The sequence below is a fragment of the Neofelis nebulosa genome, chromosome 5, assembly GCF_028018385.1.
Source record: "Neofelis nebulosa isolate mNeoNeb1 chromosome 5, mNeoNeb1.pri, whole genome shotgun sequence".
Classification (NCBI taxonomy): Eukaryota; Metazoa; Chordata; class Mammalia; order Carnivora; family Felidae; genus Neofelis; species Neofelis nebulosa.
The window spans coordinates 5,313,132-5,338,706 of NC_080786.1; the positions used below are offsets into that span (position 1 = coordinate 5,313,132).

Consider the following 25,575-nt stretch of genomic DNA (forward strand, 5'->3'; position numbering starts at 1 on the left):
TTCAGTTCGGGTCAAGGAGGAAGAAAAAAAAAAAAATCCCATAAAAATGCTACGCCCTCCACCGGCCTGACACCGTTCGCTGGGGTGTCGCGCTGGGGAGGAGATGAAGGAGCCTCGAACACCGGAGGCAGAGGGACAGCGGCCCGATGTAATTTCTTCCACAATGGGAGAGACCCTTGCCCCCGGCGCAGACGGAGGGTGCGCGTTAGAAATCAGGCGTGCTGCCGGCGAACGCGGTAGGCGGGGGGCGACCCCGACCCGGAGCCGGCAGGGAAGCCCGGCCCCCAGCAGGGGTCAGCGGCGGCGCGGGTCGCACGGGCTGCAGGCCGAACAGGGGCCTCCGGGGCCGGCGGGAGAAGCGGTCCTTACCTGTCCCTGGGCGCGGACTGTGACTGCGGCGCCGCCCGGGAAGGGCTGGGGCGCGCGGGTCGGCCGCCGGCACCCGGACGGGCGAAGAGCGAGGAGCGGAGGGCGAGGGGCGCGGACGGCGGACTGGCTCCCGGGCTCCCGCAGGCTTGCCCGGCCGGACGCAGCGGCTCCCGGCGCCCGCAGCGGGTCGCTCAGTCACGCCGGCGGCCCCGCGGCGCGGTGGCTGACACGGAGACAGCGGGAACCGGCCCCCGAGAGGAGCCGCAGCCCCAGCGGCAGCCGAAGGAGGCGAAGGAGGGGCGGGGCCACAGGGTCGGTGACCCGCTCACCCGGAAGCAGTTGCGGCGGCGGCGGCGGCGGCGCGCGCTGCGGGACAGGCGGGTTCGCGGCCTGGCGAACCGCGGCCGGCTGCGCGGGGTGCCGGGAGCAGCGCCCCCGCCGCGACCGCCGCGAGCTGCTGGCGCCGCGCCGGAGGGAGGGCGGCAGGGTGCGACCGCCGGTGGGCGGAGGCCCGGGCGGCCTAGAGGTGGCTTCTCGGGGCCCGCGGAGGACCGGGGACCGGGAAGGTGAACTGAGGCGGTCGCCCGCTCGAGGCTGCACCTGCCCCGATCGCCCCTAAACTGTCCGGCCTAGTGGGCTTGGGTAAGTGGGCCGGGCGGCGGCTCCGACTGCAGGGAACGAGCGTGCGAGAGCGAGCGGGTGTAGCGGCAACGCTGAAAGCCCTATTTCCAAAATGAAAACCCGTGATTTTGAAATGATTTCCGGAGGAGGCGGCGGCGGTGGTTTGGGGGGAGGGGGGGGAGGCGGAGATGGCGGGATATGGAGGCAGTTAAATATCTGCCAGACCCGGACCTGTCGTTCATTCCAGAAGGGTCTCTTGAGACTCCGCAGGTTCAAGGCGCTGGAGGCAGACCCAGGGCCTTGCTCTTTAGGAAGCTTACCTTCTAGTGGAGTAGAGAGATTTAAGCAGACAGACAAGGTAAAGACGGATTGTGGCAAGGCTATGCCATGCAGGAAATACAGAATAATGATGCGAGGGTTGAGTGGGCCAGACCTCCTTTTTCGGGATAGGATGGCTAGAGAACCTCTGGAGGGAAGTGATAGTTGAGCTGCTTCCTGAGACAAAGGCGTGAAATGACAGCTTAGACACAGTGTTACAGCCGGGGACTGTAGGTTCCAGAACTGCTGCGTAAGGCCGCGGATTACGTTAAAAACCTGTCTCCAAAGCCTGCTTCTTTTTTTTTTTTTTTTTTTAATTTTCCTTTTAATGTTTATTTTTTGAGAGAGAGAGAGAGAGAGAGAGAGACAGCGCGAGCGGGGGAAGGGCATAGAGAGAGAGGGAGACCCAGAATCCCAAGCAGGCTCCAGGCTCTGAGCTGCCAGCACAGAGCCCGACGATGGGCTCGAACTCACAAGCCCTGGGATCATGAACTGAGCCAAAGTGGGACGCTTCACCGACGGAGCCACACAGGCGCCCCCTCTAAAGCCTTCTAAGGCCTGTCTCTGTCCTGTCCACTCCTTCAGTTTCGAAGGGCTTGCTCCCCCTTGGGAGTTGTTGGGGTCTGGGACTGTGGCTTCTTAGCGGAGGTTCAAGGCAGGAATTAGGGAGCTTTGGTGTGTAGACAGACATCAACAGATGCTTGAAGGCAAACAGCCTCGAGAGACAAATTCTTTAACCTTTTGCCGTTTCTTTTCCCACGTCACTTTTTCTGAAACCCATGAGTAAGCATTAAAACTATGATTTTTACCTGGGAGCTTAATCCTCCCAAAAGATGGAGCTCTGTTATGATCTGAATAAGAGAATTAATGACCTATTTTGCTAAATCAGTTAAAGACAAAATTAAAAGCTGACTTGCGAAGAGAGGACCTTTTCAGGTTATAACGCATTACCTGAATAATACCAAAAAACCCAATAATGTTTATTCAATATTAGTTTATATAACTGCGTAATTAATGCAATGATTGTTTGGATAATAATAGTGGGATTAGAATCTCGAGCCCTTTTTGCTTACTCCTCGGCCATTTGTTTTGGTTCATACCAAACTAACAGAAGGAAATATTTTGTTGTGTCTTCTGGGAAAACTGGGAGCGAGCTCACACTTCTTGCTGCCTACTGTTTGGACAGCATTGTGCTAGGCATTTAAATACATTATCCCTTTCAGGACTGGGACCAACCTTGAGATACGGGGATTATTATACCCATTGTCGTAACGAAGACATAGTCGCTGGAAGGGTCAGAAATTAAACTCTAACTAATGAACTCTAATTAACTCTAGCCCTAATTCCCCTTTTGCACCATGTGCTATCCCCTAATATTTAAGAAGGAAATATAAGTGAAGTGTCCAGCCAAGCAGATCTGTATGTTGCTTTTAGAATTTTGTTACAAAAATAAGCTTTAAGGTCGAGTGATACGAGGCAATGTTGGAGCGAGCTTCTCTACGTTTTTACTTCTCCCTCTAAAGGATATTTGCCATCTATTTGACACCAAAAAACAACTCTACTTGTTTTAGGAGTTCAGAATGCCATGTGTCTTTTGGTTGGTTGGTGGTTTTATGTGAGAGGAAGAGAGCGCCAGCAGGGGAAGGGCAGAGGGAGAGGGGGAGAGAATCCTTAAGCAGGCTCTAAGCTCAGTGTGGACTCCCACACAGGCTCCATCTCAAGACCTTGGGACCATGACCTGGCGGAAATGAGAACAGTCAGGCGCTCAACCTGCTGAGCCACCCAGGCACCCCCGCCCTGTGTCTTTTAAATGCTCCCAATAATGTGATAAATGATGACACTAACATTATGTCATTGCAAGGGGCTCCTGCCCAACTGTGTCAGTCTGCATTCTTTCACAAGCAGCCTTTCCTTGCACACAAAGTGATTTCTTTCTGCCAAAAATATGTTCCCAGATTTTTATGGAATATTCTGACATGTGAATGCCCCCAGGTCTGTGTAGGCTGGCCGCTCTAGAGACATTTAACGGATGAAGGAAAATCTTGCAAGTGTTTATATGGTTTTGAGGAATGAGGTAGTAGGATTTGTACATTTTTGTTTCGTTCCTATCAGATCCTTCACGTTTTTCTTTGATGATGTCAAGAAATAAAACTTTTCCTTTCTCAAGAGCAGTCGTTGTTTGTGGTTTTCACAAAATTCAGTTGTGTTTTGCACACATAGTACTACCTTTTGCTCTCTGCACATTTCCGGAAAACATCATTAGTTCAGACATTAAAAATAGGATGCGACTTTTCAGAGCCTACTGTTTTTATTAATGAGATGTGTGTGTCTGTCTTTTTCATTTTGGTTAACTCCTTATAAACCTATGGGAATCTGGCAAAGCAAGTCTTTGACTATGTATATTTAAGTTCTCGTTCTAAAAATCCCTTCTTATCTACATTTACTGTTTTTCCTGCTGTCTTCTTTTTTTATTTTATTTATGTGTTTATTTCACTTTTTATTTGGAAATAATTATAGACTCGCAAAAGGGTACAAAAATAATGCAGCGAGGTTACCCTCCACCCAGGTTCACCCTCTGGCAGCATCTTGCGTACCCATAATACATTATTAAAACTAGAAAATTCACATCTTGCTATCTTCTTTAGGTTTTTAGTTTCTTTTTAAGTTTCATTATGTCGAAAATTACCATTTTGTAACGATTCATTTGTACTGTATTTGATTTGGCTCTTCTCCCTTTCCCAGATTAACAAATGACAGTCAGTAAGCTTGCCACAGTGCTCCTCTGGAATTACAAGCTTACTACGACAATTCTGTGTTTCAGCACGCTTAAAAGGAAGTCATTTGTAACATTTTTGGTTTTTTTTCTGCTTATACTGCTCCATGTCATTCTGCCCTAATAAACCTGCAAATTTATACAACCTGTGTATGTGGGTGTTTTAATATATCCTTTGACCACTGGAATGTTTTCAAAGAGGTTGCTATTAAAGTAAAAAGAAAAATAATGCAAAGCTTTTTCATCTGACTGAGGGGAAAACTTTCTAGTGCTTGCTTGCTTGCTTTCTTTCTTTCTTTCTTTCTTTCTTTCTTTCTTTCTTTCTTTCTTTCTTTCGAGAGGGAGAGAGAGCGTGTGCACGCCAGCAGGGGAGGAGCAGAGACATGGGGAGAGAATCCCAAGCAGGCTCTGCACTGATGACATAGGACTTGATCTCAGGAACCACGAGATCATGATCTGAGCTGAAATCAGGTGCCCCTGACTGGGGAAAAAAAAGTTTCTAAACATCTAACTATCCAAGTGAGAATACGAGGCATGGTCTGTTGGTTCAGAAGCCAGATCTCACTTATGGCTCATTCTGGCTCTAAATGAATTCTAGCCAGCTCACCCTTTACTCCACCAGAGAGTAAACAAAGGAAAGAAAAGAAGTGTAACTTACTTTCTTCAGTCTTAGTGTTGAGAAGAAGTTGATGAGAAGAGAGAATTTGGGATTTGGGGTAGGTATCAATTATGTATTAATGCCTCATCACAAATAATCAAGTGATAGCCCTTATGCGTTATATATTTATTGTAAATAAGTAGTCAAACGCTCTTCCTTCTATGGGTTGTTTAGCAAATGTATTCGTCTACCGTGTACCAGTTGCCCAGTTAGACACTGGTAACAGAGACACCACAGGATCTATTTTTTAAAGGAGTATTAAGCTCTTACTATGTGCCAGATACTTCACAGATGCTAGGGATCCAAAGGGAAGTAAAAAGAAAGCTGTGTTTTCTTCTCTCGTGAAACTTCCTGTCTGGTGAGGGAGACAAATTATCACACAAAAGTAACTTCATAATCCCAATAGGTATCACTAAGGGTAGAGAAGTGGTGCCTGAGAGCATTGAAGTGGAATTCTACCAAATCTGGGGTGTCAGAAATGGCTTCTAGCAAGAGAATCTTTGAGCTAAGATTTAAAACTGCCTCATAGTGAACTTGGTGCAGAAGCACAGGAAGAGCAAGGAAAAACAGAGTCCCAGAGACTGAAAAGAAACGAGGGAGATAACGCGAGAGGGATCTAGAGAATTAAGCAAAGACCCACCATGCAGGGTCTTACAGGTTTGGTAAGGATTCTTATCTTTGCTTCTGAAGTGATACAAACCAATTTAAGAGTTTTTAGTAGGAGTGGCATCAGACTGGTGTTTCCAAAAGCTCACTCTGGCTTCAATGTGAAGAATTCACTCTTTAAGTATGTCCTGAGTACCCACTATAAGCCAGGTTATAGTCTGCACACTGAGCATGCAGCAGTGAACAAAACAAAGATTTCCTCACTTTAAGGATCATATTGTAGACAGTACACAGTAGTATGTAAGATAGTGGTATCTAAGAAGCTGTATAAAGAAATTTGGAATCCAGGTGAGAATAAAAAGGTAGGGTGGTGGTGCTATTTTATTAGCTTGAACCATATGAAGTTTCTGATCTTTTTTACATTGTTTTCAACTCAGAACAATATTGGGTTCGTGTGGGTTAAACATGGTTGGATGACATTGAATTGTTCAACCTAATACTTACTTGGAAGAGTCAGAGAAGACCTCTAATGAGGTGATCCAAAGAAAGAGGCAAGCCATTCACATACCAAGGAGAAGAGCATCCCAAGCAAAGGGACAGCAAGTGCAAAGACCCTAAAGCAAGAATGTGCCTGCCGTGTTTGAGTAAGCAACAAGGAGACCATTGTGGCTGAAGGGTAATGGTCAACAGGGAAGAATGGTAATAGGGACCAGATCATAGAATCTTGAAGACCATGGTAAGAAATTGGTTTTTCCGTTTTGAATGAGGTAAGCTATTAGAGAGGTTTGGGCAAAGGAGCTATACAATCTGTCATCTTAACAGGACCGTGCTATTTAATAGTGGACTTTACAGATAGTGGGTATACAGATGGAGCATTATAAAATCTTTTCACCTTTTACGTATGTCTGCAAATTTACTTCATAAAATGAGACTGTTGTGGCTAGCTGCTCTATTGTAACTAGACTTCAGTGGGCCAGCGATGAGATCAAGAAGACCAGTTAGTCTATTGCAATAATTCAGGCAGCAGTGGAGGTATTAAGAAGAAGTGGTTAGTTTCTGAATACGTTTTGAAGATAGAGCCAGTAAGATTTGCTGATGGAATGGATTTCATATGCAAAAAAAAAAAAAGACCACCTGTAAGGTTTTAGACCTGAGCAACTGGAAGGATGCAGCTGCCATCTACTGAAATTTGGAAGACAGTCTAGGTCACGCAAGTTTGGAGGAAAAGACTTTTTCCGGACGTTTGAGATGCCTATTGGTCATCTAAACGGAGATATCAAATAGGCAATTAGATACACAAGTCAGTAATTCAGAGGAAACATCCAGAGAGGAAACACAAAGATGTGGATCTACCTAAAGACTAGGGATATGAGGACCGGGGCCTTGAGAATTTAATGGAAATAGTTGGGAGTTCAGTCTAAACCCTCTTTTGTTGTAGGCTGGTTTTGTTTCTAGATAGTTGTCTTTATATTGCCATTCTGAACACTTACTATGCATACTGTTTGCAACTCATTTGTGTGCTAAAGGATTTAGGATGTTTTTTAATGTTTTCATGTCTTTCCAAGCAAATTTTACATTTCTTTAGAAAAGATTTATTTTAGGGGCGCCCGGGTGACTCAGTCGGTTAAGTGACTATGGGTTTCAGCTCAGGTCGTGATCTCAGGGTTTCATGAGTTCGAGCTACGCTTCAGGGTGTGGGCTGGCAGTGTGGAATCTGCTTGGGATTCTCTCTCTCCCTCTCTCTCTGCTCCTCCCCGACTTGCGCCGTCTCTGTCTCTCAAAATAAATAAGTAAAAAAGATGTTTTCTTTTGTACACTTGACACTGCCATATCCCTAGAAAACTTTTTTTTTAATATTAGAACGAGAGAGCACACGCAGGGGAGAGGGGCAGAGTGAGAGAGAGAAAATCTTAAGTAGGCTCCATGCTGAGGGCTCAATCCCATAAGTTTAGGATCGTGACCTGAGCCAAAATCAAGACTCAGATGTTCAACTGACTGAGCCACACAGGCACCCCCCCAGAAGACATTTTACAATGCTTATATAATAAACTATTCCAATACGGAGTTTTTTATTTCTTTAGTTGTTACAAAGCATCAATTTTCTTATAATTTAGACACTTCTAGCTGTCCTGTGAAAACAAGGGTAGAGTTAGAACTTTCAATCTACTGCCACTCATGCCCATTTCAAATCAGACAAAAGAGAGCCTTCTGAGAAACAAAAAGCAGCAGCCAAAAAGGCTCAGCTCTCCTCCATGTTGCCTTTATACTCAGACTTCGTGTGGCTGCAAAATGGTTTCCAACCATTCCAGGTCTACATCCGTCCTCATCCAAGTCCAGCATGAGAAAGATCCTAACTAGCAGCAGTCCCTGATTCACTAATTAAACCGACACAGATCCCATCCCCAGCTAGGAAAATTTTATGCTGTGATTGGCCAAATATGAGTCACATGCTTCACTTATGTTTCACCCAAAGAACATGGACTCTAGGAGAGGAGTGGTTCCCCAGAAGAAAAAATGGGATGCTGTCAACAAAATAAGGAAATGGACACTGATGGCCAGAAAATAATACGACCTCTACAAATTAAAGCATTCTCCCAAAGCTTTTAAAAGAAGTAATACCATTGGGGTGCCTGGCTGGTTTAGTCGGAAGAGCACGCGACTTGATCTCAGGGTCGCCCTGAGTTGAGTCTGAGCTCCGCTTTACGTGTAGAGATTACGAAAGATTTACGTGTAGAGATTACGAAAGAAAGAAAGAAAGAAAGAAAGAAAGAAAGAAAGAAAGAAAGAAAGAAAGAAAGAAAGAAAGAAAGAAAGAAAGAAAGAAAGAAAGAAAGAAAGAAAGAGAAAGAAAGAAAGAAAGAAGAAAGAAAAAGAAAGAAAGAAAGAAAGAAAGAAAGAAAGAAAGAAAGAAAGAAAGAAAGAAAGAAAGAAAGAAAGAAAGAAAAATGTCATGGCACTCATTTTGCATCTCTTCCAATTCTATACACAATACTGCATTTCCCTTGTATCATTAGGCTGTCATGTATTCATTTGTCGTTGATGAGTGAATGTCACAAAAAGTAAATAAATGCATGAGCATAAAAGTTAACCAGCTGGAAGGGGGAGTTTTTCAGCACATCACTTTCCAGGGTACTCACACCTAGGTATTACAGGTAGTTTCTTGTCCTACAATTCTTTCCTGTTGTTAGTCCACCTGAAAAATATTTATTAGCCCTCAGGACCCTGGGGGCAGGGTGGCTACTATCTAAGACGCCTCAGAAACCATTGCAGAAGCAAGTGACAATGAGTCAGCTTAAGTTTATCTTCTTGGAGGACATTTACATAGTGTGGAGTCTTGAAAGAAAAATGTATGTACAGATTTGTTTTCAGCTTCTTTTTGGTTTCACCATTTCCATTCCCTTGTACACTAATAGGTTACTTTCCCCACAAGATGTTTAACCTAACTTATATGGCATTTTTATCCTTTTAGATCAAATTTTGCTGCGGGAAATGGATAACGTGTTGGCTCTCTGTATCATTCTGGAATTTCGGATGGCTTCTCCAGTTTGCTGCTTCCCTGGACACCAAACATAACATTCCCTGTTCTAGGACCTGCTTCAAGTTGGTCGTAAGACTGGCAGAAAGTCAAACCAAACTAAATGAATAGTTGTTGAAGTTAATCTCACGTCCTGGAGCTGTGTGTGCTATGGAATAGCCTGCTGTTGTTACCAGGCATAACGCTGATCAGAATCACTGCCCTGTGGTCTTGTTCATCAGAATTTCATGTTTGGAAATTAGATTTGGGTCTGGTTACTGTAAAAATAGATATTATGATAATGGAATATAGCCGTTAAAATTTCTATTGCAGGAGAAATTAGCCATGTATTTAAATGTAGGAGTATGTTACTAAACAATATGTTCAAGATGATTCCAGTATTGTTTAATGTTATGCAGACATAGACAAATACTGGAAAAAGGCACTCAAAGTTCACTTTAAGGAATGGAGGTACCAGTGATTTCATTTGACTTGTTTACTGTTCAGAATCTTCCTAGATGAAATGTACTACATCTATACTCAGATAATTTTTAAAGGAATCTATTTTTCATACCAATACCCCAGAGTCAAAATACGCAAAAGATACCACTAAAGAGTGGTAAATTAGGTCTACCTAAAAAGGTCTTATTACGATTCTCGCCACTCAAAAACCATTGTAGATTTTGCTCTTGTCTTGCATGCATCGTTTTTTTCTTTCACTCTAAAAAATCATGTACTAGATGCTAGGAGTAAATGAACAATACAGGTGTGGCTTCTGCCCTCTCAGAACTAACTAGTTGTCTGGGGAAGATAGAACAAGCCGACGAACAATCTAGCATGCCACAGTCAAAAACACAGTTTCATGCCTACTCCATTAAAACACCTAACCCTCCTTTTTACGCGTCAAATTCCGGCTTTGGCATGTCAGCTCACAAACACATTGAACTCGCACGCTGGCACTCACTGTCGGCCATTGCTTCAGTTTGAGCCACGTCCCCATTGTCCACAAACTTATGTTCAATTACTAGAGTACTAGTCAGTTATTTGGGTATTAATTTGCTCTTATTTTAGAAAAATCTAATTGCAACTACTAGTCATAGGACATGTAGGTCTTATAAATGTAATTTGAATGATATAAAGACGGAAATCATCGTGTGCCCGGAACTGAATCTAGCCTCAGTCAGATACTCAGACATTCATGAAATGAAGTCCAGTAAACTGAGTGAAACTAAAGAAGAAACTCAGAGAACAAGTATAAGATCCCGGAAATAATCATTGTTAAATTTTGTGGCTAAAGTTTTGGTATGTTCAGAGATTTTGATCTTAACTTTTTAGTTCTGTTAAGAAAGGATTCCCCCTAAAACAATAAGCTTACTGTTTGATTTTTAAAGTTTTTTAATGTTTATTTATCATTGAGAGAGAGAGAGCACGAGTGGGGGAGAGGCAGAGAGAGAGGGAAACACTAAATTTGAAGCAGGTTCCAGGCTCTGAGCTGTCAGAACAGAGCCCAACGTGGGGTTTAAATTCACGAACCATGAGATCATGACCTGAGCCAAAGTGGGAAGCTTAACCGACTGAGCCACCCAGGCATCCCTGATTTTTAGATCCGTGGTCAGTTAGGCTTTATGTTTGAAAGTTGGAAATGGCCTGTGGTGGCTCACCATTGCCTACAGAATATATTTTAAGTCATTTATCACATGAGTGATGTTAAAATCCACAAGTCCATAATGACACTGAGAAAAGAAAATATACATATAAGTCACCTAGAAGTTGCAATAGTAAGTTGCTACGTTATATGGTAATGACGATCAGTAAATAAAGGAAAAGAATCAAGCATTCTGCTTCTCTTATACAAATTGCATTTTAGGGGAACCAGAGTTGTAATGGGCAAGCCCTTTCGTATACAGTATTTCCAACTGATAAAGGTAAGAGAAATGACAAAAGACCATTTTTCAATCTCCTAATAAAATAATAGACAACACCTGAACCCACTGATCAATTTTAACATCACTCAGAGTCGAATGACCATACATCATATGCTTCCTGATGTGCTGCGATCAAAATATGCTGAATCGCCTATGCAGTATTTTTGCCACTCCCCAAATATTTTGAGTTTAAACCCAATAAAGCCTCTAAGTGTAACAGTTTATGAGGAGAAGGGAGAATGAACAATATAGGAAAGTGTAAAACAACACCAGAGAAGATGCGATCAACTAAACCCAGACTGTGGAAAGTTCTACAGCACAAATGACAGGATTTCTTCGACAAATAAGTTATCTTAATAAATTAAAGAGATTTGGGGCGCCTGGGTGGCGCAGTCGGTTAAGCGTCCGACTTCAGCCAGGTCACGATCTCGCGGTCCGTGAGTTCAAGCCCTGCGTCAGGCTCTGGGCTGATGGCTCGGAGCCTGGAGCCTGTTTCCGATTCTGTGTCTCCCTCTCTCTCTGCCCCTCCCCCATTCATGCTCTGTCTCTCTCTGTCCCAAAAATAAAATAAAAGACGTTGAAAAAAAAATTTAAAAAAAATAATAAAATAAAGAGATTTAAGGCGTGCCTGGTGGCTCAGTCAGTTGAGCATCCGACTCCTGATTTCAGCTCAGGTCATGATCTTACAGTTCGTGAGTTCGAGCCCTGCTTGGGGCTCTGTGCTGACAGCGTGGAGCCTGCTTGGAATTCTCTCTCCTTCTCTCTGCCCCTCCCCGACTAATGCTGTCTCTCGCCCTCTCTCTCAGAAATAAATAACTTTAAAAAAAGAGATTTAAGAGACCTAATAACTAAGTACAGCATATGGATCCTGATTTGACAAACCAGTTATAAACAGACATTTTTGAAACAGTTGGGAAACTTGACTAGAGGCTGGATATTACGTGGTAGTATATAATTTTGTCTTTGTCATAATGATGCTTTCGAAAGGAGTCTGCTAGAGTCGTATACTGAATAAGGATGAAATTTCAATGATCTCCAGGATTTCCTTCAAAATACTCCAGGGGGAAGGGGAGAAGTGGCAGAAGAAATGAAAACAAGATTAGGTGAGGATTGTTAAGTGTTAAAGCAGAGTGATGGGTCCGTGAGGTGAGAACTGGGGTTTAATACCACATTCTCTATTTTGTGTGTATGTTTTAAATTTTCCGTAACTCGAAGTTAGATTTAAATCGGTCAATACACACATACTTAACACGCAAATGTACATAAAGGCTTTAGAGCATTTTGTTTCTACACCCAACTTATTCCCTGGGGAAGTGACTGAGTGAATGAATACAAAGAACTGTAATATTAGGATTCCTGAGCCAGTTGGTGTGGGTGCACCATCTAAATGTGTAATCCCGAGGAAAGGAGCATCTCCTTTTCTTTCTTGTGGAACCACCGAGGGGAAGTGTCCCAGTGACGGCCACAATGAGGACAGGAAGCACAATCCAAGTCCCTTTCTTCCGATGGCTTTTGTGTCCATAGGCGATCAACGTAGTGGCAGGTAAAGTCCATGGTGACACTGGAGCTTGGGTCTGAGTGAGGGTGTAATTATTTCAGACTGGTGCTTCATTCGGTATAAGGACACTGCTCTCAAAAACTGTGCGCAACTGCAGAGGTTGACAAGGGCATTGCTTTCCAAGGTAATAGCCTTGGAAAGCTCTGGAGTCAGCGATGACACTGGGCTCCCAGCTACTACAGCGGTTAGGGTAACCCCTTCCAGAGCAATCAGCCATGATTGTGACTGCTGTCATTCCTCGACGGACAGGGGAAAGGGTGATGCGTGGGACAAGAAGACAAGAGTTCTTGGAGCGCCTGGGTAGCTCAGTCGGTCGAGTGACCGACTTCAGCTCAGGTCATGATCTCGCGGTTTGTGGGTTTGAGCCCCACATTGGGTTCTATGCTGACAGCTCCGAGCCTGGAGCCTGCCTCAGATTCTGGGTCTCCCTCTCTCTCTGCCCCGCCCCCCTCATGCTCTGTCTCTCTCTGTCTCAGAAATAAATAAACATTTAAAAAACTAAAAACAAAAAAAGACAAGAGTTCTGGATTTCCCGCTGATCTAGACATGTGAGGCCTACATTGACACACCAGAGGCATCCCTATGTTGAATCACTGAGTGTTCATCAACTGGTGAAGCAGGATTTATTCATTGCCCTGCTCTTGAATTGCATGATTGTATCATTATATTCAATGGCAATAAGTCTGACTATGACTCAGAGGTGTGACTAGAAAATTCCTCCCACTCCCTTGTCCCTTGTGTAATCTTGGGCAGGTCGTTCTTCTGGAAATTTGGATAATAATACCTTGCCTCTCTACCTCCCAGGTTGTGTTGAGGATCTGAAGACATAATATGTGGAACTATAGTTTTTGTAAGCTATCAAATGCTATACAAATATAAGGCATCATTACTACTGTAAGTGACTAGGTGATCCATATCTTAAAGCCCCTTATTTTCTTTGATTCTGTGTTAACAATTAATGTTTAATTGGTACATTATAAAATTAGATAGTCAAGAAACAACTACAGAGAAGTTTAGCATGTAGTATGATCTTTCTACTTTCTTCTATGTTACATAGGAATTCCTAGAAATAGGAAGATCTTATCCAGTTATATCCTTTATATACATACATTTTTTTCCTAATTATATCCTTGAATGCATGCTCATTAATTTAGGAGACAAACAAATTGCTCTATATCTCATTAATAATGCTTATTACTTTACAATCTCAATTTCATAAGTCAATATTTCTTTTGTCCAATAATATTTTAAAAACTGGGGGACAAGAGCAGAAGTTGACAAACTGTAGCCTGTAAAACAAATCTGGCTACCACTATTTTGTATGGCCTGAAAACTAAGAATTGTTTTGACATTTTGGAATATTTGTATTTTCTATTTTCTTTTAGAGAGAGAGCACATGAGCAGCGAAGAGGCGCAGAGTGAGAGAGAGAGTCTCAAGTAGGCTCTGCACCAAGCCCCTTGAATTTTTTTTAATCAAAAGAAGGATATGAAATTCATTTTAGTGTGTATTTATCAGAACACAGCCACATTCATTCAGTTATGTACTGTCCATGGCTGCAACGGCAGTTGACTCGTGAGTGAGACCGTATGGTTCACAAAGCCTAAAGTATTTACTATCTGGCCCTTTATAGAAACAGATTCAAAAGGACATAAATTTAAAAATAAAATTTCTGGGGCACCTAGGTGACTCAGCGCGTGAAGCGTCCAACTCTTGTTTTCAGCTCAGGTCATGATCTGACAGTTTTTGAGTTCAAGCCTCCCCCTGGGCTCTGTGCTAACAGCATGGAACCTGCTTGGGATTTTCTCTCCCCTCTCTCTCTGCCCCTCTCCCCCACTCACATTCTCTCTCTCAAAATTAAAAAAATGTTTTTAATTTTTAATTTTTTCAGTATTTATTTTTTAGAGAGAGAGAAAGAGAAATACAGAGTGTGAGTGGGGGAGGGGCAGAGAGAGAGGGAGACACAGAATCCGAAGCAGGCTCCAGGCTCTGAGCTGTCAGCACAGCCAGAGTGGGACTCGAACCCACCAACCGTGAGATCATGACCTGAGCCAAAGTCAGATGCTTAACCAACTGAGCCACCCAGGTGCCCCAAAATTAAAAAAAAAAAAAATGTTAAATGAATCTAAAAATAAAATTCCTAATTTGCTAGCTTCCCCCTGGGATAAATAAACCTGGGATGTGTGGATTTAAATTATGCACATGCAATAAGAGAAGTTCAAAGTTATGATTTCAATATGCAACGATTGTTTTTGAGTCAATTAGGAAGAACTTATAAAATATACTTAACAAAATATAAATAGAATACAATTAAGTTCTTAAAAATATGTTCCCATATTGTTCATTGTTGGTGGCAAAGTAAAGAGAATAAGGAGGACATCTATTCTCTGATTAATACACAATAGAAACTGACTCTGGCTAAGGGGAAAAGGGAGTTCATTGGAAAGAGAATTATCGAACAATCCCAGAATTGATGGGAGAGCTAGAGATCATAACGTTTGGAGGGACAGGAGTCTGGAGAGCTCCACATCCTCAACAGGAAAAGACCCTGCTTTCAGGGCATTTCCATAAGACTTGAGGAGACTTCCATTTGAGTTTTGGGGAGAAATAAACCAATGGGCCTCATGTAAGGTCCATAGAGTAACATGATTGGGAGTCTTTCTGGAATCACATGATTGGGATGGAGAAATAAAGAGGAAGTCAAAAAGGAGAAGGGATTCCAGGCAGACAAAAACCAACAGGTGTGCTCACAGAAAACTTGTCAGGAAACATGGGCTTTCATGCCAACTTTATTTATTTATTTTTTTTTTTAATTTTTTTTAATGTTTATTTATTTTTGAGACAGAGAGAGAGACAGAGCATGAACGGGGGAGGGTCAGAGAGAGAGAGAGACACAGAATCTGAAACAGTCTCCAGGCTCTGAGCTGTCAGCACAGAGCCTGATGCGGGGCTCGAACTCACTGACCGTGAGATCATGACCCGAGCCGAAGTCGGCCGCTCAACCGACTGAGCCACCCAGGCGCCCCCTTTCATGCCAACTTTAGAACCAAATGGGTGAATGTGAGAATAAGTCATCTTACTGGTCTTCACTTAGGGGTACTTCCATTATATGTTAGCACAAAAGAAGGGATACGATTAGACTACCTGCCATAAAACTATTCATTGGCCACAGAACATAAAATTATTACCCTGGGAACAAGAGTTTTTAAGTTAATGAACAATATCTTCCAAAGGATCAAATAAAAAGATAATTGTGTGACCCCATCACCACTTTTATTCAACATTGCACTCGAGTTTTCAGCCAGTGCAATAAGACAAGAAAGTGAAATGATAAATATACAACTGTAAAGGAAGAAAAAGAGAACATTTTTTGCAAAAAGTGATTGTATACATGTAATATTCAAAAGAATATGTGTTATGATCATTAATAAGTGAATTCACTTAAGTCACTGGGTGAAGGTCAATTTACAAAATTTGATTTTACTTCTATACCAGAACATAGCAACAACAAAAATAAAATGGTACTATTTATAATAGCATCAAAAAAAGCATTAAATATGTAGGAATAAATGTAATGAAAGATGTGCAGCCAATTTCCTCAAATTATCTATAGGTTAATGCAGTCTAAGTGAAAATCCCAGAAGACCACCCCCTTTTTTTTGTGGCTGAAATTGGCAAACAGATTCTAAAAATTTTAAAGAAATGCGAAGGGTGAACAGTAGCTGAGGCAATTTTGAAGAAGAAAAACAAAGGAGGATCTATGCCACCTGATACCACAACCTAGTAGGATAACCAACTGTCCTAGTTTGCCTGGGACTGAGGGGTTTTCTGAGATGCAATACTTTCTGTTTTAAAACACAGAAATTTGCATATATCAAAGCATTATGTTGTATACCTTAAACTGATACAAAATTGTATGTCAGTCATACCTCAGATGGAAAAGGGGGTGTGTGCAGAATGTACTGGGACAATGAGGACAATCAGTCACTCTAAGACATAGTATAGCACTAGAATTATTAAGATAGTGTGATACTGGCACGAGTATAAACAAATAAACCAATGAAAGAGAACAGAGAGACCAGAAATAGACTCATATGTGTTTTAGACTCATCAATAGACTCATATATATGAGTTTTATCATCTTACTTTGATAAAGATGGCACAAGAGTAGCTGGGAAAGGCTGATCTTTTCCATAAATGGTGCTAATTGGGTATCAGTATGAACAATATGGTGGGGGGCGGGTGGAAACTCAACTCCTAACTCATAACACAACAAATAAATTTCAGATAAATTGTATTTCAACGTGTGAAAAGTGGAGTAGTAAAGCTTTTAGGAAAAAAAAAAAAAATAAGAGGTTATCTATACGACCATGATATGGACAAAGATTTCCTAAATAGAAAACATAAAATGCTAAACATTAAGAAAAAAATTGCTAAATTGGACTAAATTAAATTTAAATACTTGTTTTGTGTTTTGTTAAAGATTTTATTTCTAAGTTATCTCTATACCCTACGTGAGCCTCAAACTTACAACCCAGAGATCAAGGTTCACATGCTCTACCAACTGAGCCATACAGGTGCCCCAAATACTTGTTTCCATAAAAAAAAAATTATTTAAGGGGCGCCTGGGTGGCTCAGTCGGTTAAGCGTCCGACTTCAGCTCAGGTCACGATCTCGCAGTCCGTGAGTTCGAGCCCCGCATCAGGCTCTGGGCTGATGGCTCAGAGCCTGGAGCCTGCTTCCGATTCTGTGTCTCCCTCTCTCTCTGCCCCTCCCCCATTCATGCTCTGTCTCTCTCTGTCTCAAAAAAATAAATAAACGTTAAAAAAAAATTAAAAAATAAAAAAAAATTATTTAAGAAGGGGCACCTGGGGTGCTCAATCTGTTAAGCATCCAAGTCTTGATCTCGGCTCAGGTCTTAATCTCATGATTTGTGAGTTTGTGTCCCAAGTCAGGCTTTGCACAGAGCGCAGAGTCTGCTTGGGATTCTGTCTCTCCCTCCCTCTCTGCCCCTCCCCTGCTTGCTCTCTCTGTATCTGTCTCTCAAAATAAATAAATAAACTTAAAAGAATTATTTAAGAAAATATTTAAAAAGCAAATTAGGAACAGAGTGATTTTATATATATGTGTGTATGTATATATATATATATATATATACACATATATATATGTATATACAGTGACTTTATATACACATAGTATACGTGTAATTATATATTATAACTATATATTTGTATTGAATATTTTATTCAATATGTATTTCAAACAAATAATATAAATATGCTAATGTTTATTTTTAAATATAGTTATATACAATACATAATAAATATATATTTTATATATTTATAATTAATAATGCTTTAATTATAATATAATAATGTTTTATATATTATCGTATAATACAATAATGCTTTAATTTATAATATAATAATGCTTGTATATTTATGTTTATATATAATTATATATATTATACGTATAATTTTTACATATAAATTACGTGTATCTTCTCCAACTCTGTATATAGGTATCTATATGTACACCTATCTATATATTGTTCGTTAGATATATATCTGACAAAAGACTCATATACAGAATATATAAAGCATTCCCATAAATCAATAAGAAGAAGACATGAAATGGTGCTTCATTTTATTCGTCATCAGAGAGATGCAAATTAAAATCACTAAGGGATAATACAGACAGTACCACGTGCTGGTAAGGATGGGGGGCAATTAGGACTTTCATACCTTATCAAAAGCAGTATCCAATGGTACAACCACTTTGGGAAACTCTTTGGCAAGGTCTACTAAAGCTCAACACGTGTATACCCTTCCACTTACAGATTCCGCTTCTAGGTACACGCGTGCCGAACATAAACCCTCCTTAATGAGTTTAGGCTTGGAGTCACACATTCAAATGCATACAGAGAGAGGTCAGGCAATAATATCGATTGTAGACAATACAATCTGTAGACAATCTGTAGACAATACAGAGTACCGGGGACTGTGGCAGACCGTCTGCACTCCCTATTGTCTATCACAAATGAGGCTACTTGGCCGGCCTATCTCCTTTTGCATTTGAATTTGTGATCCCAAGCCTAAAGCCATTAAGGAAGATTATGATGAGTGCCTGGGAAGCAGGCACCCTCCTCACTGAAGAAGAAACGCATCTGGCCACAGCTCTGCACACTGTCCAGAAGGGCACAATCAGTGCACGGGCTACAGGGACATACGCCGGACGCTCTCTGGCATAGCTGCCCTTCGCTCTTCCGTTCACTTAGCTCTGCGAACAGCCCCTGCCGCCATGTCTAGCCCTCAGGTTTCGACCTTTCTCTCTCAATGGCTCATTGCTCTCGGGTGGACACCTTACCCAAGCCGTGCTTGGATCTAGTCGGTGATCTGCCCAGATCTCTTTGCGAGGGCAGCGCACCACCCGCAGCTGCTGTGACTATTGGCTGCTGGCAGCTCCCAGCTACCCCCTTCTACTTAAATAGCGTTGCCCCCAAATGCTTGAGAAACTGTGCCCACAGCCAGTAACTGATGGACGGGGGGTGTACAAAAGACAAGCGCCATTGCTTCAAGGGGGGCTGACTCGGAAGTGCCACTCTCCGGATTCCACCGCAGGGTCCCGCTGAGGCTAGACTAGCTCCTGCTTCATCCCGCCCCCCTCACTGCCTTGCACGGTTCTGCGGAGGGCACTCCCCACAAAAAGCACCTGCACCAGGATCACGCGGCTTGTGGGGAGCCTGAGCTAACACACGGGACGCGTGAGATCTCCTCTCCCCGAAGAGCCAGAGGGCCCCGGGCAGGCCGAAAGGATTGTATCGATGGCAACACAACCACAAACTCCCGGAGCTCCAGTCCTTCCCTTGCCGAGCTGTGGTTGTTCAGTTTTCCTCCCATTTCATAAAAGCCCCCAGGAGCTTTCCGATTATCCCCCTTTTTGTTTAAGTCAGCCAAAGTCCATTTCTCTGCCCTGAAGCCAGTATAACCTTAACTAATGTGATGGGTAAGCCGGGCCTGACCTAACATGGCTTTGGGAATATGACCCAATGCTTTGTGGGATAACATCAGTTGGAATCCTGAGGGGAAAAAAAAATGAATTGATTAGCCTTCCCATCCCCTTGGCATCAGTCACTACAAGTACTGCTGGGCACGCTCCCCATCTTTTAATCCTCCCAGGAATTTGCCTTGCTAAGGAGCGAATAGTTACCCAAGAATATGCTTCCCTGAGACCTTCTGGATTCCCTGGAGGCAAGAGAAACTAAATTCCTTCCACTGGACATCATCCTCTCGCCTTTCTCTTTGTTTCCAGTGCTGTCCAGGAGGCTCGAGCATCTCTCTGAGACTTCGTATCCCTAAACCGAACTCTCCTACACCCCCCTGCTGTCTGCGCATACACGTGTGCGTGCCTATGCGGTTCGTTTGCGTACATGTTAGGAAGGCGGGGGGGGGGGGGGGGGGGGAGAGTCACAGGCCGGCAGTAAGAGTTCAAATCACTGAACTATGGGTTGTAAAGGAAGGGTGACACGATACAAGCCTGATTAGTTCCGCTCGGAATTGTTCACCGATTCATCAGAAAATGGATCCTTCTGCCCCAGATTCCAACTCTCCCCTCTTAAGGGTCAAAGGCTTGTGGGAGCCAGTAATTGTGTCTCTACGGCAATTCTATGCAGTTCAGCCCAAGACGAGTTGCTCCCCGGGCCAAGCGTGGACCTGGCAGGATGGTATTTTAAGATACCAACGTACATTCTGTTTTCCAGCGGGCGTGTTGTCCTCTCCCCTCCCTCCATGCCAGCACACATTCCTGTGGTCCCAGGTGAGACCCTGCAGAGGGTCGAGTGAAAAGCTGGTAAGTCTTTCTAGCTTGCTCCCAGTGACCGGTAGATGCCATAAACCAATGGTGCCCTGGACTCAGAGTGTCTACAGGGAAGGTGTTTTGGGTCCACACAGTACCTTGTCAAAGTATGATTTGGGCCACACAGGGCTCCCAGCTCCACAGTTTGTCACAGTTCTCAACTCTCCCTATCGTCTATCACCGTCGACATTGCCTGCCTGGCTTATTTGTGTGGGCACTGGAATCTGTGACCCGAGGCCTAAACCCATTAGGGAAGATCGTGTTCAGTGCCCAGGAAACAAACCTTCTCCTCTCTGAGGAAGGAGCAGGAAGATTAGGAGAAGGAGGCTTCCTGTCAGAAGACGGAAGGCCCCAGATTCTAGACAAAATGAGCCAGAGTCTCTTAGCACCATGGAGAGTGAGAAGAAGCAGATTCCACGATTCACTTCGGCGCCCTGCTTGAGTCCAAATGTCTGAGGAGGTGGGGAAGTTACAGAAAAGGCTACTTTGGAGGAACGGTGTGCCTAAGACGGGAAAAAGGTGTACGTAAAGACCTGAGGTCATGGTGAGGAAATTTTCTCTCCCAACCACCCATTTGGTTTTTCCCATGTGATTCATCCACTGAAGAGATATTTATTAAACATTCATTATGTGTCAGGCATTGTTCTAGGGGCTGGTCAAACCCCTAGTCAAAACCCCATTAAGGCATTGATCAAACTTTTGTGGAAATTTTTTCTTTTTTAATTTCTTTTATTGTTTATTCATTTTTTTTTTAATTTTTTTTTCAACGTTTTTTTATTTATTTTTGGGACAGAGAGAGACAGAGCATGAACGGGGGAGGGGCAGAGAGAGAGGGAGACACAGAATCGGAAACAGGCTCCAGGCTCCGAGCCATCAGCCCAGAGCCTGACGCGGGGCTCGAACTCACGGACCTCGAGATCGTGACCTGGCTGAAGTCGGACGCTTAACCGACTGCGCCACCCAGGCGCCCCTGTTTATTCATTTTTGAGAAAGAGAGAGAGAGAGACAGAGCGTGAGCAGGGGAGGGGCAGAGAGAGAGGGAGACACAGACTCCAAAGGGGGCTTCAGGCTTTGAGCTGTCAGCACACAGCCCAACGTGGGGCTCAAACTCATAAACTGTGAGATTATGACCTGAGCCGGAGTCAGACACTACACTTGATCTTAGCCAAAAGGCCGAGAAGTGATTCTGAAGTCAGACACTTAACCGACTGAGCCACGCAGGCACCCCTGTGGAGCTTTTTTTTAATGTAGTCTCTCTCTGTCTCTGTTTCTGTCGGTCTGTCTGTCTGTCTCTCTCCATCTTTTCATCAAGATTCTGAACTGTTTCCAAATACCATCACCATGCTTCACCCCTTGGGATAACTTGAATACCCCTTTGCCTTGAGCAAGTTATAGAAAATTGTCTTCCCTTCACATACTTCTAGAATGATAGGTCTGAAAAAGCCACGAGGGCTGATGAAGGCCTCCCACCTCCAGGAAATGGAGACCCAGATGGGGGATATAAGCTCCAGCAGGTAGGATCTTGGTCTCTCTGGTCACTGCTACGTCCCCAGCATCGCCCGGTACACAGTAGGTTCTAAATACCTATTTCTTGAGTGAATGAATGAATGAACACCAAACTAAACAGTTAGGAGCGGAGCTGGCCCCTGATGCATGTGTCCTGAATTTCCGTCCAGGCTCGTTCCCAAACTGTAGGTTAGCAAAGGGAAAGTCAGTTGTTTTCATAAGGCTTTAAACAAAACAACTAAGTTGAGAAAAAGAAGCATCAAGGAAGATTCATTGACGGGGACACTTTCAGAAGCACATGTGACCACGTGTCAAGAGGAGCCTGACCTCATGGAGGCTGCCTTGAGCTGCACGTGGTTTACAGAAATTCCCCCAGAGCTTCTTGAACTGGTTGCTCTTACCTCGGAATAGGTGCATTGGGGTTAAAGGGCTCCCCAGGGAAAGCTTCCTACTTACCTAGAGCCCCTCAGCTCCTCGGTGCCCTGTTCTTCCACCCAACATGCACCAGGTCACCCAGCCGTTACCTGACTGATGGTGAGGCTCTGAGCAAACATACGGAATTAGGAGCCTCAGCTCTTGGCTTGTTTACAGACTTTGGAGGAAGACAACATAACAATGCTTCTGAAACAAGACCGATGATGGCCTTGAGAGTGATTTTGCTGCACATAATTTAAATGACAACCAAAGGTAAGACAGGTGGGCGAGAGGCCATCATGAGGGACAGAAGACAGCAATGTGGGTCTAAGGCTTGAGAGAATGAAGAAAAGGTCGTGGGCCTCATGTCTGATCTGCTCAGCCTCCCTTCCCACTTCTTCTGGTTGTGGCACTTTGATTTACCACCACCCCCCCAAAAAAACCAAAACTGCCCCAACCCATTACCTACAGTCTTGGTGGGATTGTGGCCAAGGGGTATGTGTGACCAAGTGACCCACCAGGCCATTCATCCTCTTTCTTCCAGGAATTTGAATCTTGAGCACAGAAACATAAGGGTAGGAAATCTAGCCTGAGGGAAGTTCCCTGAAAGGACCATCGGTTAACTCCTGCTACCGGACTCTGTAGGTACCCAAATTCCTCTTCTTTCAAGGGCCTGCCAGCTCAGATTCTGTAAATTCTGTGAGCTTTCCCATATCATTCCAGTACGGCCTTTTAGGGTCAGTTTCTGTTGCTGGCAACCCAAGAACCCTGCCTTGTACAGAAAGTTTCCTGGAAAATGTGGGGTGTGAGCTGACCCAGCGTACCGCTGCAAAGGATGTGGGACAGACTCCAGGTGAGGAGGACAGTATCAGCAAAGCCTCTCAAGAACTCTGCTTGGCCTGGTTCAAGGCAGACGTCACGGGAGGGAGTGTGAGAAATCAAGTGGGAGACATGGGGTGGGGCTGGCGTGGGAAAGCCCTTTGCTACTCATCTTTCTTCTGTTCCCACAATGCTGTTGGATCCACTGCTGGGCCATGATCCGTGAGAGCTGCACACGGAGGGAGAGCCAGCCGGCACAGTTGGGCTGGGGGTGAAATTGGGAATGGGCCAGGGGGGTGGGTCTTGCTAGGCAATATCACCCGTCTAGTGAGTTGAGGCAGCAAAAAAGTTGGGAGTCTTGATGAAGGGAAACAAGAACTATGGAGGAGGTGCAAATATGAGGAGGTGGTGATTGTCAAAGAATAGAAGGGACTCCTGAGTCAATCTGCCTGGGTCTGAATCCTGGCTCCATCAGTGACTTTGTGGGAGCGAATTCCTTACGCAGTCCCTACTTCAATTTAACGTAGTGGCTGGCCAGTAACAAGCCCTCAGTAAGTGATGGTTATCATTATTATTATTATTGTCAATAAAATTTGATTCTATGAATCCAAATCGTTGATTATCAATCATTATCACAAATTAAACTTCAGATTCAAAGCCACAGATCGTCCCTAAATGCACAGCCACCCACACCCAAAACACAGTTACATTTCAGAAATGCCCCTGAGGCCCAGCCTGACATCACCAGAGACATTATACCTGAGACGAAGCCAATGAGATATCATAAAAGAAAAGATCCAAGAGGCCGAGAATTCTACTATTGTGTTAAAAGGGAAATGGTGGTCTGGGACGCAGCATTATGCAATAGGCAGGGACCCAGGTGACTGGCAGAGTTTGGACAATGACATAAAATGCTTCCCTTTCTGATAAGATCCTTGGAAACTAGATACAGGTACGGCCCATACTGCTTCAACAGGAGAATGTTGGTCCGGGAAGTACCCAGTGAGCCTAAGGAACTAGACTCGAAAATGTAATTGTACGATTCCCCAATACGCTCTCTCTCTCTCTCTCTCTCTCTCTCTCAAGAAATGAATAAATAAAATAAAACAAAATAATCTTATGTATCACCGTTCTGGAAGATGGGAACGATGGGGAAGATGCTGGTCTGGGAGTTAGAAGTTCTGGATTCCACAGAGTCTGTTAGGACTTATTGTATCCGAGAGGATTTATCCTCTTAAAGCCTGACTTTCCCATATTAGTTCCCATACCATGAAAAAAAGAAAAAGAGATAAAGAAAAAAAAGGCGAGGGGGGGGGGGAGTGCGCCTGGGTGGCTCAGTCGGTTAAGCATCCGACTTCCGCTCAGGTCGTGATCTCAGTAAGTTCGAGCCCCGCGTCGGGCCCTGTGCTGACAGCTCGGAGCCTGGAGCCTGCTTCGGATTCTGTCTCCCTCTCTCTCTGCCCCTCCCCCACTCGCTCTCAGTCTCTCTCTCCTTCTCAAAAATAAATAAAATGTTAAAAAAAATGTTTTTAATTAAAAAAAAAAGTAGTCCCAGGCCACGGCACACACACTGCTCCTCACACCTTTGTGGACTTGTGACTGTGGCCCACTCTGTCTGGAGCACCCTCATCCCCCTCCCGGAGTGGGGAACGGGTAACAGGATGAGAGGAAGTGTTGCAGTTTTATTTATTTATTTTTATTTTTTTAAACATTTATTCATTTTTGAAAGACAGAGAGAGACAAAGCGCACACGGGGGAGGCACCAAGAGAGAGGGAGACCCGGAATCCAAAGCAGGCTCCGGGCCCCGAGCTGTCAGCACAGGGCCCGTCCCAGGGCTTGAACCCACAAACGGCGAGATCATAACCCGAGCTGAAGTCGGACACTTTGCCAACTGAGCCACCCCGGAGTAGTTAGGGAGGGTGTCACTGAGAAGGTGACCTGTGAGAAAAGACTTGAAGAAGGTCATGGACGGAACTATGGGATCTATGGGCAAAGAGGACTCCAGGTAAATGGCAGAGCCCCTGCAAAGGGCCTGAGGCAGAAGCATTTCTAGTGTGTGCAGGACAGACAGAGTGGCTGTAGTAGAATAAACACAGGGTTTGAGAGATAAGCAAGGCAGACCATGTCGGGCCTCATGGGCCCCCATAAGAGTTTGATTTTTACTTTGTGTGAAATACGAAGTCATTGGAGGGTCCTAAGCAAGAGAATGACGTGATCTGACTCATGTTTTAAAAGAATAACTCTGGCTACTGTATTGGGGGTAGATCACAGGGAACAGGGCAGGGAGAAGCCTCTGGGTTCACCAACAGGTCAAGGACAAGACAAGAAATCAGCAAAAGACTGGAGAGTCTCTGTTTTCCTAGAAGCCAAGAGAAGAAAGACTTTCAAAGGAGATAATAGGCCCTATTTAGCCCCTTTCCAAGACTGTAACGGCAGTGAATGTTCCAAAAAGCAAATCAAGTCACAGCATTAGGCTTAAAACCCTTAAACGACTTCCCACTGCCTTCAGGAAAAGTCCAAGGCAACTATCAGGCTTATAAAGGCTTTCATGGGCCGACCCCTACTTGCCTCATGCCGGGCCCATCCCTATCTGAAGCATTTGCTGTTGTCTAAACGGGGTGCTGTGCCTTCACACTGA

General features: G+C 43.9%; 2 protein-coding genes across 9 annotated transcripts in view; one reads left to right on the forward strand and one right to left on the reverse strand.

Moving 5' to 3' along the window:
• The window catches only part of LRRFIP2 (LRR binding FLII interacting protein 2), a 106,875-nt gene extending 106,368 nt beyond the window's left edge, over positions 1 to 507 (reverse strand). Inside the window, exon 1 of one of the 2 annotated variants that reach the window (XM_058729358.1) lies at positions 370 to 507. The gene's annotated coding sequence lies outside the window, so the exon portion shown is untranslated. The remainder of the gene's footprint in view (positions 1 to 369) is intronic. The other variant, XM_058729359.1, reaches the window with a different exon arrangement.
• Positions 23 to 9,684, forward strand: LOC131511580 (collagen alpha-1(I) chain-like). 7 transcript variants are annotated; one of them, XR_009261602.1, is made up of 4 exons: positions 23 to 1,011; positions 2,532 to 2,602; positions 4,051 to 4,151; positions 8,815 to 9,684. XR_009261602.1 is itself a non-coding variant. In XM_058729384.1 (2 exons), the coding sequence occupies exon 1, from the start codon at positions 104 to 106 to the stop codon at positions 986 to 988; it is 885 nt and encodes a 294-aa protein (XP_058585367.1). In that variant the 5' UTR covers positions 23 to 103; the 3' UTR covers positions 989 to 1,011; positions 8,815 to 9,684. The 7 variants fall into 7 exon arrangements, 2 of the variants coding, with proteins under 2 accessions (XP_058585367.1, XP_058585366.1); XR_009261601.1 differs by having other exon boundaries at positions 23 to 2,602; XR_009261605.1 differs by lacking the exon at positions 4,051 to 4,151.
• Positions 9,685 to 25,575: the final 15,891 nt, after the last annotated feature.

Bases quoted from the DNA above. Each gene is read 5' to 3' on its own strand.
- LOC131511580 (XM_058729384.1), top strand. From the start codon at position 104: ATGAAGGAGCCTCGAACACCGGAGGCAGAGGGACAGCGGCCCGATGTA.